This window comes from Ips typographus, linkage group LG1 (assembly GCF_016097725.1).
Source record: "Ips typographus isolate SLU linkage group LG1, UJ_Ityp_2.0, whole genome shotgun sequence".
Lineage (NCBI taxonomy): Eukaryota > Metazoa > Arthropoda > Insecta > Coleoptera > Curculionidae > Ips > Ips typographus.
In genome coordinates this window covers 5,456,287-5,476,988 of record NC_138422.1, presented here as the reverse complement: position 1 = coordinate 5,476,988, position 20,702 = coordinate 5,456,287, and the positions used below count along the sequence as shown (strand labels likewise).

Sequence of the window (20,702 nt, the reverse complement as noted above, 5' to 3'; positions counted from 1 at the left end):
AATCTGGCAACAACGCTGCAAACTCACAAAAAGGGACACAATTTTCGAATTGAAATTTCTCAAAAACTGGAAAAGTTAGAATATTCGCTTAACCGACATTTTGTAACATTTTTTATCCTCTTTCTAATGATATATAAAAAATCTAGATTGGAGTGCAAATTACAGCTTCACAATGCTACAAACTTAGCAACAACGCTGCAAACTCACAAAAAGTGACACAATTTTCGAATTGAAATTTCTCAAAAACTGAAAAAGTTAGAAAATTCGATTAACCGACATTTTGTAACATTTTTCATCCTCTTTCTAATGATATATAAAAAATCTAGATTGGAGTGCAAATTATAGCTTCACAATGCTTCAAACTTAGCAACAACGCTGTAAACTCACAAAAAGTGACACAATTTTCGAATTGAAATTTCTCAAAAACTGAAAAAGTTAGAAAATTCGCTCAACCGTCATTTTGTAACATTTTTTATCCTGTTTGTATTGATATATAAAAAATCTAGATTGGAGTGCAAATTACAGCTTCACAATGCTTCAAACTTAGCAACAACGCTGCAAAGTCACAAAAAGTGACACAATTTTCAAATTGAAATTTCTCAAAAACTGAAAAAGTTAGAAAATTCGCTTAACCGACATTTTGTAACATTTTTCATCCTCTTTCTAATGATATATCAAAAATCTAGATTGGAGTGCAAATTACAGCTTCACAAGGCTTCAAACCTGGCAACAACGCTGCAAACTCACAAAAAGTGACACAATTTTCGAATTGAAATTTCTCAAAAACTAAAAAAGTTAGAAAATTCGCTCAACCGTCATTTTGTAACATTTTTATCCTCTTTCTATTGACATATAAAAAATCTAGATTGGAGTGCAAATTACAGCTTCACAAGGCTTCAAACCTGGCAACAACGCTGCAAACTCACAAAAAGTGACACAATTTTCGAATTGAAATTTCTCAAAAACTAAAAAAGTTAGAAAATTCGCTCAACCGTCATTTTGTAACATTTTTATCCTCTTTCTATTGACATATAAAAAATCTAGATTGGAGTGCAAATTACAGCTTCACAAGGCTTCAAACCTGGCAACAACGCTGCAAATTCACAAAAAGTGACACAATTTTCGAATTGAAATATCATATAATATAAAAAGTGATTATAAAAATGTTCTTCGTCATTTCAATAGAAATTATTAACGAAAAAACACCTCGGTTAAACATACAGATCATTCACTTAAATTCTGAGTCACAACTTAATTGAACCAATTATCAAAAAAAAAATCAGTACATGGCTAATCATAAGTACTCAGCGGAGCGTCTTCCTCCCAAAATATGCTCATTAGAAAGAAAGAAAGGAAGAATGAAGAAAGGCAACTGGCGAAGAACAACACTAGCCGTGGTACCGTTCGGTAACTGTCGGATATACACGCTCTCGCTTAGGTACTTTGCTAGTACCACGCAAAAACTATTGAGTATTCGCGTAATGTAATTTATCGGTAATTTGCGGTTTACTCTGAAATACTTTATTATTGTGGTAAACTAAGTGATGCTTACTGTTCGGTTTGAGTTTTTTTTATTATAAATATGGCTAATGTGCAAAGAAAGAGGAAGTTTAGAAGCAATTCGTGCAGATTAAGGTAAACATTATTTTTTCAATAAAAAGGTGTTTTATGTGAAATAACAATTATTGAATAATTTTCTTATTAAGAAAACGTAATAATCGTGATTCAAGTTTCTTTTTTTAAATTTTGATACAGTGATTGCATTTCTAATCACACGGTTACAATTTGCATCCCAATTTATTGTTGCTAATTCATGATGTGCATAATCAATTAATTATTAACACCCAGCTATTGAAAATGCATTTTGTTACAGAAAAAAATCTTTTCAACCGTAACACTTATATAACACACAAAATAGTTCTAACCAAATAAATCATCAAAAACTACACAGCTTGTAGCTGACATACTTATGACTTGTTCGTTTTATTATTAACTGGGTTCAGGTATTTCAAATGCTACTACCTTACATTAAAATAGTTATCAGGGGAAATGTTTGAGCTAGGCAGCTTAAGGCACTGTCGATATTTTTGAGAAATCAGACCACCAGATGCATTACATAAAACAGTGAAGTTACAAGCTTTCAGGATTTTTAGTTTCCGCATCTTAATATCTTTTTCCAATTAGGAAGTAATAAGTTTGAGGTCTGTCGTGATTTTGTTATACTAATTATAAATATGGGGAGATGCACAGAAAAAAGTAAATCTCAGAATTGTTGGTGGTTTGTGATTGGTCAAAAAAAGCATCTTTTAGCTTGCTGCTTGTTTTTGCGATCTACGAACAGCTGTAACTTACGCAAATACTGCCCATGTGGACTTAAACTGATAAAAATTGTCAATCGATTAATTAAACAAACCATTTGACAATTAAATAATAATAATTTATAGTTTTGAGAGTATTTTGTCTTTTGAGGTGAAAAACAACGTTCTGATTGTGATTTCAAAAATATTGACATCTTTTGGGCAGTGGTTTGCAACACTTCCCTATTAGGACAATTACATGATGAGGCTTTATTGGCACGTAATTTTGACATACACATCATATAACATGAATTCAGTTAAAAACTAACTAAAAGTAAATGACAAGATTTGGACAATCTAAAGCAATAATTTATAGATTTCAAAGAAATAACATCTTACAATACGCCCTGTAACTGCTCTGAATTTTTTTGGAATTTCCTAAACCTGACAAATCCCAAATAATTCAATTGTTCAAATCAATTCCGAAGCTCAATGACTTGAAGGTACCTTCAAAATTTAGGACAATCCAGTTAATATTTCTAGTTCGGTCAATTCAATATTTTCTAACCTATCAAAAGGACTATAAGTCAGATTTTTTTTTAATTTTAGGTACTTAATAATTGTCCAAGGGGTCTCTAACACCCATCAAGTTCAGGAGAGTGAAAGAAAAAACTTTCAAGTTTCAATGTCATTTTTTTAATTTAAACTAACTACTAAATGTACCTGAAAAACGTCATGTCCCATACTCCATAAAACAAATTGAGTACTTTTATCACTAAATGAGGATTGTTTTTATGTTGTTTTCTTCTTCAGTATTTACATTTAATTACATTTTAGTAACATCTTTAAGTAAGGTAAAGGTAACAATCTAGTGTAGTTCAAGATTATAACAGTATGTCATTTTCTACAAACTCGCCTGTCACTCATGTAAAAATTACACGATTTAAATATCGCATTTTTTATAAGTGTAACAATAACCCCATAGATTACAATAAATTGGGATGATATGGGTATTAATGTCAACGGTGAAAACCTCAACCACCTCAGGTTCGCCGACGATATAGAGTTTTAACCTCAGACCATATTGACAATGCCAGAACATTGGGCTAAAAATCAACATTCTTTCTCGTTCTTCAACGTCTTTATTCCTAAATGTGAACATTATGATCTCAAACAAGTATATACCATAAATTGTTAAAATGTTCAGTTTCAAAACACCTCTACATGACTGAAGTGAAGACATGTTATACATTATGCTAAGTACTCCTTTTTGAAAAAACGATACCATATCTAGCTGTGTTTTCAAAATTTGCAAAAGTTTCAGTAAGATAAGGCATTTTCACGATAATATAAAACCGTAGGCAATACGCTATTTTGTTAACTTTTTTGCTAAGAGCCGCGATTTGAAAAGACCTAGAAATATGTACTTTCCGCTCTTAATATAGAATATACTATTGATTTAAAGAAGTGATTTAGTCCCGTTTGAAAACTAAGTTTTTTTAATAGCAAAATGTGTAATTGAATCGGTGAGAATAAGAACTGTACAAGTCCAAATTTTACCAGTGTTAGGAAAACGAAAAACTCTCTGACAAGTTAGTTTTTAATATTATGAATTTCTCGTGCATATAGTACTTTTAGTGTATAAACTTATACGTTGTTTACACTAAAAATAAAATTTGTTTATCTCTCTGTTTTTTTTACTTCAACCCAAATACCCAATTTGGACTTGTACTGTTCTTATTTATACTGATTCAGTTTGATCATCAATCATCATCATCATCATGAATCGAATATGATCAAAAGTGTGTGTGAGTATTACCAGAAATGAAATACACTAGTATTAAGGTTCTTTACATTATTATTCTCTTTGCTACATGATAAACAAATTTACCACCTAATAAATAGTCAGTAAGCTATTAGAACATGAACGTACATGGAATAATTATGTTAGTATTGAATTTAATATGGACACTTTCTATCAATACGTGCAAACATATAGCTTTCTTGGGCGACCAGAGCGGTTAAATGAACCAAATCCAAGGTTGTCTACTCATTTTTCTCTTAAACTTGTATAATATACAATAATTAAAGACAAGTGGTTTGAAAAACAATGACTGAAAAGTAAGGGTTTCAGTGTTATTCCGGGACTTGAATAGGTCGTAGTGATAGAGTGACAGTTTTCCAAGTTTTCGGTGAAAAATGAAGAAATTTTTAAGGAAAAAGAAGAAGTCCGAAAAAGAAGCTGTCGTTAATGATCGGTAATTATACAGCTATTTAGTGACAATGCTAGTTTTAAATGATTGATTCGAATTTAGATTGGTGTGCTAGAAAGTAACTTGTATTGGGTTATTTGGTGGTGGTAATCGAAAACCGCTGTAAAAGACAAGCATAGATTTCGTGATATAGGCTAAAACCGTCAAATTCTTAAGAAGTTAGAAATGTTTTGGTTTTCCTTTGTTAATGCTTATTAAACTAGATTAATGCTAAAAAGCAATGTGCAATACATATTTTCAATAAAGGTTTCTTGATGCTAGTTTGTGCAAGAAAAGGGGTATTACAACAAAACCGATTATTCTATTCCTTTCTGACAAAACCGATAATCGCTTTATAAAATTCTCACGTTTCCGTCGTTCTTCTACACCAATGTTATTGTTCTCTTCAAGTCTTCTATGCTTTAGTGTCTTCCTATCAGTATGGTGTTGTAAGACCACATGAACCTTGCTGGTATTGGTATATACCCATTATATTGGACGTGACTGCCAAGTTTGGCGAGACTTTCAGATTAAAGACGTATACTTACTTATTTACGGTGACAACCGAGCAAAATCTGTTCCAGGTACACTCCTAAATAGTTATTCTTCAGTATTCTAAAAATACGTTGTTAATTTCTCCCAAGTTTTGTATATGGGCATCATCGAAAGAAATTGTCAATATTATATTCAACAATAGCAGTTTTTGGTGATTATTTTTTCTACTGACGTCATTTGTACACACTTATTCTTCAGCATTTTCAAAATACGTTGTTAATTTCTCCCAAGTTTTGTATATGGGCATCATCGAATGAGATTGTCAATATTATATTCAACAATAGCAGATTTTTTCCACTGACGTCATTTACACAAAAACGGAATGAAGTTTCACCGTATATTTTCCACTAAACCAGTTTGAGATTAAATTATTATCAACTAAGTAAGTCCTTCTGCATTAATGATGAGCAACACATAATTCTATTTTCTATTATGTGTTTTTGTTATGTGTTGTTTGTAACTGATAGGAGGGGTATAGGTATTACCTAAGCAAACAAAGAGTAATTTGGAGCAATCTGTTCCTATTTCAGCCACTTTATATATCCTAATTTACAATGTAGGTAGAGCAAAAACTTGTTTTTTTATTATCTTCTTCTTACAGTCCCGTCTTCAATGGAGGTTGGCGACCAATATCTTGGGCACTCCGAAAAAGGGAGTGAGCATCCATACCTGTCCTTGTCCAGTCTCTAATGTTCTTCAACCATGAATGCTTCTTCCTACCCATGCCCCTCTTGCCCTTAATCTTCCCTTTCATTATTAATTTTAAGAGTTCATATTTACTTCCACGTATTACATAACCCAGTTAGACTGTCTTTCGTTTTTTGGCTACGCCTACCAATTTTCTTTCACACTGTGCTCATCCCAGCACCTCCTCGTTTGTGACATGCGCCATCCAAGGTATCTTGAGAAGTCTACGAAGTATCCACATCTTATGGGCTTCTACTCTGTTAATGGCGATAACCTTCAAAGTCCACGCTTTACAGCCATTCAAACAGACTGAGTATACAGTACACTTCATAAAACGGTACCGACTCAGACATAAGATTGGATTATACAATAGAGACCCAGAGCTAGTTTTGGACCGCCCTGGGTATTTGATTTCCCCAGTACCCCCCATATTTGGGAGGCATTACCTTACCGTACGGAGTAAGGGAGTTATCAAGAGAAACGTATACAGAATGTGATAGTCACCTACTGTCTCTGTCTTGTTCTGTCACATACTATCAACACTTCTATTGAGAATTACGTTCCCTGCTTTCAAGAATTAGGTTCCTGGGGAGGGGCCCAATAGAGGACTAGCAACCCCACACGGGTTTTCTATTTATTCTTCTTCTTCCAATGCGTATCCACTAATGGATGTTTGCGATAACATTTTCCATTTCTTCCTTATTTCTTGCGGTGTGTATCAGCGACTGTACATCGTTCAGCCCTGTCCACTGTCTGATATTTCGCAGCCAAGACATTTTTTTCCTTCCGATCCCTCTCTGGCCTTCGATCTTGCCTTCAATCAATAGATGTAAGAATCGATATTTAGTGTTTCGCATTATATGCCCCAGGTATGCCGTTTTTCTTTTCTTAATCGATTCAAACAGTTCACGTTGTCTGTTGACTCGTCTTAGAACTTCTTCGTTTGTTAGTCTAGCCGTCCAGGGTATCTTGCGATACAGCCACATCTCGAACGCCTCCAATTTGTTGATTGCAGCCGCCTTCAATGTCCAACCTTCCATAACGTAGAGAAGCACCGACCAAACGTAGCATTTAGTGAATCTGAGCCTTAGGTTAAGGTCAAAATCGGAACAGGTAAGTACTCTTCGAAGACTTAGGAATGCCTGTCGAGCTTGTTCAATGCGACATTTTATTTCCTTGTCTGATGTCTAGTCTTCGAAAAGCCAGATGCCCAAGTATTTAAATTTATCTACTCTTTCTATGGGTCTTGCGTTAAATGTTATGGTGGAGTTTCCAAACATATTTAGGTTTCTAAAGATAATCATAAACTTTGTTTTTTTGGTGTTGATATTTAAGCCCATTGATTTGCTCTGTTCTCCTACCTTGTTGACCAGTTGTTGTAGGTCGTGTATGTTATCAGCAATTAAGGCCGTGTCGTCAGCATAGCGGACGTTGTTGATCCACACTCTATTGACTTTGATTCCCATTTCCACGTCTTCCAGGGCCTCTTGGAATATTGCTTCCGAATATAAGTTGAATAAGAGTGCAGACAGCACTATTCTTCTATTTAGCTTCTATTTATTACATAGTAGTAAAAAAATAAGAAAAATTTAAAAAATACATAAACTAAAATGCCTATTAATAAAAACAAACTTTCGTTTGTTAAATGATGGTAAGCAATCAGTATTTACAAATAAAACAACCTTCATGCACCTCAAACACGTTTTCTTCATCAATCAAAAGTAACTAACTTTTGACTCCTTTGAGAAGAAAGAATCTTCTTGTTCCTTAGCTTAGGTTAGTTAAGATAGGTTAAGTTTGAGAACTCACTGAGCTTCTAGCTTGCTGCTTTTTCTTGATCACAAACTACTAATAGTGCTCCGATTTTAAGTGACCTTAACATTAATTTAAGTCAGTGACCCTTAATAATCTACCTGAACTAACCTAACTTACCATCACTTTAATGTGTCAAAAGTGCTAAAAAGGTAAACAGTAAGTAACAGCAGCATCAGGTTTAAGCTTAATTTAAGTTTAGACTGTGAATGCTCAATAGCATGAACTTCAAAGAAAATCAGTCTGAACTTAAACCTTTAGAATGCCTGTGTACGACAGTATTTTCGTTTGTTTAAACGCCGAAAGTAAGAAGATTTTGTATTTCATAAATCGTAGCACTGTTCCTCATTTGTGATTGGTCAAAAAAAAGCACTAAGCTGAAAGCTACTGTCATGTAATTTGCCCAAATGCCGCACATGTAAATATGGTTCTTCATATAACAAACCCAAAACATTGCTATAGAAACTTTTGAAATATGGAAAAATAAAATAAAAATGAAATAACGTAATAATTTAATAGAAGGAAAAAGGTTTTAATGCGGCAAATAAAGAATCAGAAGTCTATTACATTGTTACGTGATTACATTACTAGTTTTCACCATAGTATCAACATTTTTTGGAATTGAAGAAATGCTTCAAAATACATGGAAAAGATAACGCAATTATCAACCCAGATTAATATTACATAAGTGGATCGATGATATAACAGATAACACTTTTCAATATATTTTTTTCTTTTGATTTAGTGTTCTAATTGCAAAACACTCCTCACACTCGGATCTACATTATTCAAGTAATCATTTCCCCATCGCCGATTTATTAGAACGATCAAAATCACTTGGGAATATCGTTTCCTGCTAATAAGTGCGGAATTTTTACGCGTTCCAGTTGGCGCAAATTAAAACTGATCGTTAGTAATTAAAACGCTACAACTTTTTAGAAATTAATTAAGAAGAATACGAAGATTCGTATTGGATTCGATTATTGCACTAGATTAAAACGTTTGTTATGTTCTGTACCGGCCAGAATACCTAGAAACGCAATATCTGTTTCGTCATAGACCTCTTAACGTTCTTTTGATGACGATAAACAGATCCTCTCGCAGATATTTGTGGAAGAACATTTTTGTCTTAACGCATTTACTGTATGGGGTATTACTTCATGTTTATAATTTTTGTAAAGGGGGTTTTACATAACAATTTTAATGAAAGTCAACAAGAGACCGCGTTAATTGACAAAGTGAGTGCTTATGCAATTAAGGTTAATATTGTTCCAACAAAAATTTAAATTTCCTTGGTAAACATGAATGCAAATACCAAGTAAATATTAAGAAAATGTGCCGTTATGAATACCAGCTAAGATTACCATATCTGCCAAAGATTAAGTAATGAGATTTGTTCTTGAGGATTATTTGAATCAAATTAGCTTAATATTTATGTATTAGCTACTATGAGCGTCAAGTAATATACATCACTATGACTGCGGCAACATGGTGGGTCGTGGAGAGGAAGTAGAGGCAGAATGGAATGGATAGGAACATTAAACACACTGTAAACAGCAAAGAAAAACACGACACAATAAAACTAAACAGTCACTAAAAGAAGGTATTTTCACAAGCCTAACAAAATCAAATTTCAATGTTCTGGTACGTTTTGTCCAATATTGCAACTGTGATTCACTTAAATATACAATATGATTTGAATAAATAGTTATTATAGTTTATTTATTATTACTAAAGGTACCTAACTAATTTACCTATTTAACAAGTCTTAATTCTGATGTAAGTTGTCGTCAGTTCAACAAAGTTTTTAACAGTTTTTCAGATATCAATACTTTGAATTCGTTTTAAGATTTTCCACAGGGTTTTACCTCGTTATTCGAGAAACTGCCTTGGAAAGTAAAAAAGTTAAATCAATCTCAACTCTTGCGAATAAAAGAGATGAGAATCAGCATTTTTGCATCTTTAACCTTGTGGAAAAAGCTAGACCGTTCCAGAGCATTTGAAATACCCAGATGGGTCAGATATGATGACAGCAGACGTTTACATCTCCAAACAGGAGAAATATTCAATAATACATTCCAGAACGAAAACTAATATGTCTATCTACCGTATAACATTTCTCATTCCTAATTCACAAGACCTACATCCTAAAAATTCGAAATTACCATCAATAGACAGATTTTTTTAACTTTACGTAATATTCCAAAATTCCATTTCTGTAGCTTCCACCCTGTGGAAAAAGATAGACCGTTTCGAAACATTTAGAATACCCTGTATAGATAAACACTTCATGTTTGTCTGTCTTATTTGATCATCCTGTACTATTATCGATCCTAGTACGTAGACCTTAGTTGAACATAATTTAAACAGAGATCTAATTATTGTAGCATCACGTAATAATACGTCATGAATAATATAACTTTACTGAAAAACGATAATAAAGAGTACACTGTTGAATAAGGCAATGACTGGAAAGTTTTCCCTCTAGTGACTGATGTATAAATTTCACACTTTTCCCTACACAAAAATCACTGGTGCGACGTACAATACCGCGCAAAGCGAGCTATTGCTAACACAATTTAAAAACATTACATTTAAATAATAGTTTACTCTCAGTCATTTGTTGTACTTTCTGATTACACTGTGGTCAGCCAAAAATTTCACTTAAATCAAACAAAAACATGTTGGCAGACAACCTTGTTTGCTTTTGACGTGTGTCGCTTGTACCTTGTACTTTCTCTTTAAAAATTATAACAAAGATGGTCGAGTCAGTCATTATTGTTAACAAATTTCTATTGTTTAATTTGTAGGTGCACGCGCACGCATTTTTAAAGCAAATGAAACAAAATGTACTGTCTAACAAAGCTTTTTAAAACCCCTAGGGCAGTTTTATAATTATTATTATTGCAAAAGTCTGGCGTTTAATTAACTTTTACATATAACTTGCGTAAGTCGAGTAAAAACTATTGCAACCTGTAAAAGCAACATTTATTTACGATTAATACAAAACATTTTATGCAAATGTAATTCCTTTAGGTATTATCCAAGATAATGACTTGGGCATAATAAAGTTAATAGCCTTTTACATGAATTTTATCATAATGTCTCTTACTGCTCTACTTTTTTGCGTATAGCGTGTTTTATGAGGAAATCTGTCCCTGTTGTTCAGAAAGGACAAAGTTAAATACGTTGATTAACAAAAATATGAATAGATTTATGTGCGTTAAGAAATTTGGTCTATACTTTTGCAAGCAAAAATAAAATAAGCTCCAAACCGCAATCAATAATTTTATTGCGGAACATGTTTCCCAGAGACTTCCATTCGAATTAAATAACATCCATTACTTTCTCTATTAAAAATGTACGGTAGATAATAAAGACCTACATTTAATTGATTTATATTTCCTGAAAATACATAGTACAGTTGATTTAATATAATAAGCATTTATTCAGTGCTTTTAGTGATTATTAAGTAATCAGTTCACGGTATTGATTTATAGTGGCAAGTTTACTGAGGAAGAAATGGCGCCAGTCGACTTAATAATAATCTGATTAACAAGAGATTGTTGCTAACTATAGTAATTAATATTTAATGTAGTTTTGACAGTTTAGGTCAGTAAAATAGAGTTAACAACATAAAATTATTATAATCTGTTTTTTTGTGACATGTTATGAGAATATATTTAGACCATAAAAAGGTGAAGTAATAATACAGAATGAAGATACTACATTACGTATTAGTCATATTACTTTCTGTGAGCGAGTATAAAATCGTTTCTGAGATGATAATGATGTCCTTAACACTTTAATGGGCTATTGCCTTAATGATTTATGATTAATTAATCTTTATAATTTTTGGGACTATTTGTTTATTTGATTTTGCCTGTCATGTAAATGCTGCTGGAAAATAAAAATAAATAACCACCTAACTAAACACATCATAACCTTACTTTCACTTTTCACTATGACTCTGTTGAGTTATTAAGTATTTAAGGGTTATTAAGCAATTATTAATATGGAACATATAAAGTAAAGATAATTAAACTTAACTATCTAGCAATGAAAAGTTTTTATTAATTTAAATTATTTCCAAATACAGAAACATTACTAAAAATAAAACAACCGACATCAGTATACTTGTGATCTGTGTATATTTCTATTCTGTTTGTCATATACTTCTACTTTTGTATCTATACCGCATGCCATACGAATAAATACATTTTTAATTTATTTGCGTGATTTTTTTTATTAAATAGCTAAAGGTTTTGGAAATGTGCGAAAGTTATTTTTGTCACCAAAAAAGTTTTGCAGGTAGAAAAAATAGTGACCTAAAAATTATTGTAATTTTAGCATTTTGTTAAAATGCTTCTAAAATTTTTAATTGACATGCTATTAAAATTATATTGACTTTCAGACATTCTAGCAAGTATCTTCTTTAAGTATAACTTACAAAATACAATATCGAAGGCAACCTAACTTTACTTTAACTTACTTTACTAAACAGCTTACTAAACATGTTAGCTTCCTTGATTGACAATCCCTTTCTCATTGACTATTTTTGTTTTCATTTGTTCACATTATTTTACCTTTAAACATAAAAATTTCTTGCTTTATTGGGTTTTTGAAATGTTTTGTACTGAAAAACTATAAATATTTGTTCATTGTTTTTTTTTTAAATGTTTTATCTTCAAAAACTATAATTTTACAACGTAACCCCAGGTTTACTGTCCCCCTTGTCCAGAATGACAGCCAGCTAACATGCTGTTTAGTAAGGTACGTTTCCTTTTGATGTTGTGTTTTTTAAGTTATATTTACTTAAGTGTTCTTCTAGCCCCTGATGATGATAGCTACTGCACGCAAAACATGTAGGGCATTTTTTGAAGGTTTACAACCCAAATAAATGTATTGTGGAGACGATTGTGTGTTACTCAACCACCCCTGTCTACTACAACTCTTCTATTAAACACAGAAGAGTAGAGTTAAGAAAAAAAATAGACCTATAAAAATCAAAGTTCCAGATGTTTCCTCTTGTTGTTAATATTTTAACATTTTTGTTAATGCGTTTTTGTCATTACCTACTTGTTTACTTAACTTGATGCAAATGGTTAATTTTAAACTTTTTGATCAGGGCAAAAAGCTGATAATGTAATTTAGTTGCTATAATCAATGAATTAATTAAAACTATCGCCAAAAACAGGTTTACTTTTTACTGCCGTATTAATTACCTTATTAGTTTCACCATTAATTATGACTGTAATGAACAATTGTTTACAATAATTATGTGCTTATTAATTTATAAATAAATCATAATTACCAATTAAATACATATAAATTTGATAAATAATTTATTAAATTTATATGATACCGTATTTCGTATAATTTGTGGAGAATATTTTACTAGCTTTAATATTTCTGCAGCTGGTGGAGTAGTTTTATTATTGTTAATATTTAACAGGTTTTATTTATGAGATTATTAGGTAATTTCCTGATGGGACACTATCAAGTTGCGAATATGACGCATTTATCTTGAAACACCCTGTATTTATTGCTCAAGTATAGAACCATTGCCATTGCTTAAGAATAATTTCTTGTATGTTTCATTTTAACAAGTTTATGTGGTTTTATAACATAACAAGTATCGTCGGTACAGAAGAAAATCGGAATAACTAAAAAACAACAATAAATTGCTTTTTTGATCATAATTATTTAATTTTTGAGTAAGTAATATTATAGCTTCTAACTAGTAAAAAAGAGAAGAAACCTAAACCCTGTACAAGTAAGAACATTTCAAAACTAATCATAAAAAATCAGTGATAAGAGAAGACAAAACATTTCAAATCAATGGGATCGACTAATAATACAAATTGGCTGTTTGGTCATTTCACAATCACAATTAACAAAGAAACCCGAAAATGTACTATGAAAGGTACTAGATAGTATCTATCATAATATTATATCTTATGTAACTTGTTACTTGATAGAAATAGAAATGGACGGCAGAATTACAGAAAGAAATGTAAGTCAAAGTGAGATAAAAAAATATTACTTTTTCCTTATCTTACATATGGTAGTTTCACTGTCAGTAACAATTCTATGGAGTTAAGTTGCAGAACCCTGTATATTAAACTGCTTCTCTAGTATACAGGTAAAGTAAACTGAAAATCTTAAGACTATCTAAACAACACAAATACAGGCTCAGTTCGTTACCAAGTGGATATGCCCAAAGTACAGCAATTTTTTTGCTAAAAACTCGAAATCAAAGTTTGTTGTTTGTACCCGTGTAGTGTAACTGTATTTTTAATATCATCTCTCTGAGGATGCCTAATGGCGAAACCCGGGTTACAAATACACAACAACAAATATGGGAGACTTTGATTTGTCTAATTTTTAACCTGATTTCTTGTAATCAACTTTCAGATGACTTTATATTCGCTCATGCACAGAACTTTTGATAGTCTGCTCTATTTTTGTTTGTGGGTATTGGTTTGTAGTGGTGCCTTTTTTACCACTGATCTGATATGGATTTGTGGAATTCTCACACTTTGTATATGCATTCCAAAACTGAAAAAGTATAGTTATTGTCCTTTGCTTTGTTCTTAGTATAGATAGGGAAATCTACAACAGGAAGCAAAGAAATAATATATTTTACTTACGTCTCACAAATTGGTACAAATCACATATAATTCTGCAACATTTCTTGAATGTTTACTTTGTAACTATAAATTTAATTTATTTCTAATGAGCAAACACCTTCGACGTTTCAAATGAATAATGTATTTCCAATACATATTCTAAATAACAAATTAATGATCAAAACCTACCAAAGAAATTCAGTAAAAGGACAATTATAAGGTTCATTGAATCAATTTAAACATACCATACATGGTTACATACTCAGATAACCCGTATACCTTCGCAATTACCTACTAAATCACTTTGGAAAGCAATTCAATAGATTTTTATTATTTGTTCCACTTTACGATACGAATTATGCCAAAAACGATCGGCTTGCGTTTACAAAAGTACACGAACACAAATAAGTGAAGGGCCTACTGTTTATCATAACTGTGTTAATAACATTTTTCACTTTCAGTGAACGGACTGCCCACTTATTTTTCCAATCATAGTCTTGTTTATGTCAGTTTATCATTTCCGAGCACCCTCATTATTAACTATTCTTTTTGGTTCTGTGCTTGTCGTAATTCAGTTGGTTAACAACATGTGTACCTTATACCAGCCAAACCAATCAGTCCTATATCGTATTTTAAAAAAGTCTTCTTGTCTTCATAGTGCAAACACTCAAATGGACAATGATGTCACTCCAGTCTATTTGGCGGCCCAGGAAGGACATCTGGAAGTTTTGAAGTTTTTAGTGTTGGAAGCCGGAGGATCACTTTATGTTCGAGCTAAAGATGGGATGGCACCTATTCATGCTGCCAGTCAAATGGGTTGTTTGAACTGTGTTAAATGGATGGTAGGAATCTACAACACCACTAATTATTACAGCACACTATATTGATTTTGTTTGGATCTAGATTCAAGAGCAAGGTGTTGATCCTAACTTGAGAGACGGAGATGGGGCTACGCCCTTGCATTTTGCTGCTTCTAGAGGACACTTAGAGACAGTTCGTTGGTTACTAAAGCATGGTGCCAGATTAAGTTTAGACAAGTACGGAAAAAGTCCGATCAATGATGCGGCTGAAAATCAACAAGTAGAGGTAAACACTTCTTGATTCACTAATGATGGTGGTAATAATTCTAAACTTTTCGTTCAGTGCTTGAATGTCTTGGTTCAACATGGCACCACACCAGATTATAACGATTCCGATCGATCTAGCAATAGCAAAGGATGTTCGTGTGTTACCAAGAAAGCTGAAAATCTGAAAAGGGTAAGTAATAACTCAGTATGGCAGAAATAAGGGATGTTTTATGGGGGACAACACGTGACCAAAGAATACTTTTACTTCGAAGAACCACACCAACATAAACTAAAACATTCTTAATTATTATTATCTTCTGTACGCTTCTTATTATCTACAACATTAAGTAAAAACGCGTCCTTGGCCGACGTTTTGCAAAGTTTAATTCTGCATCCTCAGGGCATGCTGTTTATTTTAATACCGTGTTACATTGTTCATCCAAATGAGTCCTAGTGCACAACTACTCTTAGGAATATCCTGTATATTAAATACCCTTTTCCTGACTGTTGAATTTTGGTTCTGATGTTCTTATGATAAAATCATCAACTAAATGACAATTATTGTTAGCTCCAGCGACATTTCGGAAACCAGTAATACAATAAATTTAAGTAAACATTGCTTGTTGTGAGAAAATATTAATCTTTAATGTTTGAATCTCATTAGTTTGAACATCAGCACCGAATTTTAATAAAGCCTGTCAAAGTGTCTAAAACATTAATACAACATTTTTTTTTTATTTAATCCAGGAATTCGCTGTTGGATTTACGATTATCATTTCAAATATCACCATGTTTACCTGACAGTTTGATTATTTTTGTAATGACGATGAAAATATCTGACATAAAATTGCGATACACCTACACACATAATACAACTATTTCCAATTGATCTACATTTTGCCATTAACAGAACCAAAACTGATTTTTTTCTTATTTTCCACACCCGATTTCACAGCGTATCTTAATGAAGTTAAACCAATTAATTCTATTTTAAAAAATTGCAAAAGAACTGACAAACATAAATTGCCGTCCTGATTTCAGAATCACAACACATTTAATTAATTATTAGCGTTAATAAGTAAACGTTACACAAATTACCTTTCGTTTTCATTCTTGGGTGGTGCAATTTCTTTTATTACCTTATTAATAAAAACTTATTGTAACGATTATTGCAATTTTATTAGATAGGCAAGTTGCAACGACTTTTTGTCAGTTTTTTTATGTCCGATGGCACATAATTTAGTCCTGATAACAGTTAATGTTTTGTAAACGAGCAAGACCATTAAAGTAAACGTGTTCTTCCCTTATTCAGTGGGCAAGCAGTTGTCACGATTATTATTATCATAAAGAAGAGAATCACCCAATTCCACTTCTTTTCCAACTTGCATGATAATGTCATCAGATTCACTATGACCATTCATTCTGATGCAGCAAAATCTTCTAACTTACTTTCTACCTAAAAAAAGACCTGCCTCTAAATATATGATAATACAATTGTTTTTAATAAACAAATTACAAACTACTTACAACTAATACTCTTCACAAAACAGTCCAAAACAAACCCTCAGTTGACCAAACTTCAACCTTTTCCGCTGAGGTGGATTAACAACTGCAGAGGACTGAGTAACTCCGGATCCGGAAGGAAATAGCTTTCTAAGATCTCCTGATCTTCGATATTGAGATTTTGATTCGAACTTTTAGAAAATTGACTTTCCAGCTCTCATTAAATGTCTCTCTTGACAATCAGCAACCAAAACCAAAAACACAACTTTTTTCCCACCTTCTACCTCCACGTACCACCTTTTTTTACCTCCTTTAAAGTTCATCACGTAATACTATTAATATATTTAATGACTACCTACAACCCTAGTAAAACTATCATGGAAAACCCTTGACAAAAGTTTATCTTTTTCATTAAAAAATAAATAAATAAATAAATTGTCTTTATTTTTTTTATGGTTTCTTTCAAGACACAGCCAATGATGACAGGAATTTACTTTTTTCTTGGCTCAAGCTTTAGTTTTTTTTTAGGGTAATAGCTCAGGGTCAGACTGCTCGACTTGCAAACCTAAAACTACTGTGGTGCAACCAAAACCTTCCAAAAACAGTTCTAATTCTTTGGAACCATTTTACTTACACCCACCGTTAAATGGACGAAGCTTGGAACCAGCACACGCACCTGAAAATGGGTTGTATATTAACCCTATGAGCAATCATAGACACAGGTATATGATTTGACAAGTCTTTGCAACACTGTTATGTTTAAAATTTCTATTTTTACAGTGCTTCGACATGTTCAGAAGAAACCACAAGCTCTATCGGAAGCGAATCGTTTTACCTGCATAATCCAAATGAAGTGAGTAAAGAGGTGGTTTATAACAGAGTCAAAGGGTTATTCGAGGCCAATGGGGAACAGAGGTCTTTATCTGCCTTGAAAGGTAAGTTGTATACTATTATTTTTATAGTTTTTACTTAATCTCCATTACTAGCCACAGTAAGTTATTTAATAGGTACGTCTATTATTATCTTTAACATGTCTTTGGAAAACCGTTTAGAACGAAGAATTTTGTTCTACCAGACTAACGCACCGTAGGTCAGCATGGGTCTGATGATATGTAAAGCAACAGCATCTGTGGGGAAACAACACATTAAGATTTCCCACAAATACTTACCGCATTTACATAGAGAAACTTTTGCTGTAAATGTGATATTGTTTTTTTGTTTCTTATTTCTTCTTTTTTTGATATACTACCTATGAGTTAGGTAATCTTGTGGACTTCTCTTGAAGTGTCCTAGCCATTCTAGAACCTCACTTTGACCAAAACACAGTATTTTTTCTCCGGCGAAATAATAAGAGAAGAGAAGACTAAAATTTGGAATAAAACTTGAAAAGTGCGATTTTTGGATTCTTCTAAGCTTATGCCAATTTTTCGAGAGCTCCCAATGGCCTTTTCCAACTATTTGGTACCTAAAGAACCTGGAACAACACTTTTTGTGGTACCAGAAGAGAGGATTTTCAAGATTTCACCTAGGTACCAGAATAAAAACTATAAATCAATCATCAACAACGTTCGAAATGTGTAAAGCAGTCTTTAGTAATTTGGTGATACTGGTAAGGTGCAGAAAATAGCTTTTACGGTACCTTAGAAAACTCCCCTGACAAAACCAGAAGGGACTCTTTCAAATTTGATTGTTTGCCATATAGGCTTTGCTGTAATACTCAATTTACAGTTGCAATCCTAAAACTTCGACTGAAAGCAGTACTTTAAAAAAGTTGGTTGTTTATTCAGTCCAGATAATGAATGCGATGTGAAATTTTCACTTTTATATTACTCTTATGTAACAAGTAGACTAAAACTTAAGGTTAGGACAGTGATGTGACTAATTTATTCAACAAGCATTCATTTTCTTTGGTTATTCACCTTGACGCTGATTCCTTTCACGGAAATAATGACTTCCAGGTGATTATTATTGTTAATTTAATTAGAATATCTACCCAAATGTTTTGATAATATTCAGTTTTACTTTTTGTGTAAAGAGTTTCTTTTAATTCTACAGTGAGTTTTTTATCTCTGAACATACGCTTAAATGTAATGTTCATTTTCCTAGATTCAGTTTTAAAAAATCAAACGTTATTAACTTTAAATTTGATATGAGACTTCAGATGGAAAAGTTGGTTTTAATTTGTGCTGTAATTAATTACATATTTGATTTTGTTTCACTAAAGAAGAAAAGTTGATTGCACCATACAAAAAAGGCCATAGCTTCCGAAAAATATCAATTAAAAAAACTCTAAAAGAGTCCAAATAGAAAGCCTACATTGGTATAATGCCAGAGTTAAAGTTTGGATTGCCATAAGAAACAATGTTCTTATTGGGTTATGTTCATTAAGTGAAATCCCAGTCTGCAAGAGTAATTACAGATTTCCTTAACCAGACCTTTGCTAACAGATGGATATGCAGATTTGGGCCTAAAGTTTGGCCACCTGACCTCTACTCAAATTGTTTCTTTCTCTGTGGTTATCTGAAGTCAAAAGTTTTTAGTGCAATGCTCCAATCCAAAAAAAGCTGCATTTTTAGGAAATGCTTTATGTGCATTTGCAGATCGTTGTGCATATTACATTGTACGTTAAGGAAAACATATTGAGCATTTACTGAAATTATTTTTGCCTTTGAAAGAAAATCTAAATGATTTCTTCCTAAAACTGAGAAATACAGACGTTAGAAATTAAGGTTTCATTAATTTCAAGCTGCTCTTAAAACAGAGGGCTATAGGTGTTAGAGAAACACTGTGTTATCTTTATGTGTGTTATCTATCTATTTTAACAGCATTATAAATTAACACAATGTCTCCAAATGTCAACAAGTTGTAATAGAGGCTGTATTCTTATAATATGTCGATAAACTTAAACTTGACTGGTACAAACGTCTGTATATTTGATGTATTCACTTTAATTTAGTTTATAAACAAAAACAGGAAAACAAATTACGTAACCATCATCTTTTGATATTCTATACCCGACACGGAAATTTAACCAATAACCAAACTGTAAAAGGAAAAACTGGTCAGTTGCATCAGGAAATGCCAAATAAACAATTATTTCCAGCACGCTGCAATTTTATAGGAATTCACACTAAGAATTAACATGGTAATTATGGGCTCAAAAATCAGAGGGGTGTGAACTGTGTTTTCATAACATTATTAATTTTAATTGTTAATTTATCGCCTGCAGTTAGTTTGGTAACGGATGCTCAATACTGCAGATGCAGCTAATAGCAAATTATGTTGTTTTTTGTTACTTAAAGTTTATAAATTCAATTTGTAAATTTGGGAAAATGTCCAGTAAAATTGTTATGGATACATATTTTTGGCTAGTGATGAGAGATGTGACAACTAGTGATTGTTAGTTTTACTCTTGTTTCGGTGTTCAGTAAACAAGTTTTGATGTTTATTTCAGTTAAAGTTGAGGTGCACTCTTCTTCTTCCGGAGCTGGTTCCGATGAAAATCTATCTTCATCTGACCTCTCTTCAGTTAAATCCAACGATCAGGAGAATGACTACGAAGATATTTACTTGGTAAGGGAAGAAGCAAGAAAGCAGGAGAAGAGTAACAACAACAATGCCAACAACCGATCAAGATCCAGGGATTCTGGTAAGTTAACACACTTTAACGAAATACTAATTTTTAATTCTCAATTTTATTAAGGTTCGCATAGCAGATCTGGATCGGTGAGTTCATCAAATTCCGGCTCTAATGTGATAGTAAAAGTCCTACCAAACTCTAACCACAAAGAGAAAAATGGAACGTACAAGTCAAATGAGTTTTTGCCCAAACCGCAAAAGCTGGAGAGATCAGCTGACAAAAAAGTGAATGGTCTGGAAAAAAGCAAACTTAATAAT

General features: G+C 32.4%; 1 protein-coding gene across 6 annotated transcripts in view; it reads left to right on the top strand.

Annotated features, from left to right (window-relative positions):
* The window catches only part of f (espin protein forked), a 73,285-nt gene that overhangs the window by 41,078 nt on the left and 11,505 nt on the right, over positions 1-20,702 (top strand). For 4 of the 6 annotated variants that reach the window (XM_081985953.1, XM_081985944.1, XM_081985962.1 and 1 more), the window contains exons 3-9: positions 14,894-15,077; positions 15,139-15,321; positions 15,379-15,492; positions 17,334-17,527; positions 17,586-17,740; positions 20,260-20,454; positions 20,509-20,702. In XM_081985953.1, coding sequence (XP_081842079.1) covers positions 14,894-15,077; positions 15,139-15,321; positions 15,379-15,492; positions 17,334-17,527; positions 17,586-17,740; positions 20,260-20,454; positions 20,509-20,702 — 1,219 coding nt within the window. Of the gene's footprint in view, positions 1-1,476; positions 1,636-4,399; positions 4,556-14,893; positions 15,078-15,138; positions 15,322-15,378; positions 15,493-17,333; positions 17,528-17,585; positions 17,741-20,259; positions 20,455-20,508 lie in introns of those variants that run through there. The other 2 variants (XM_081985989.1, XM_081985980.1) reach the window with 2 other exon arrangements.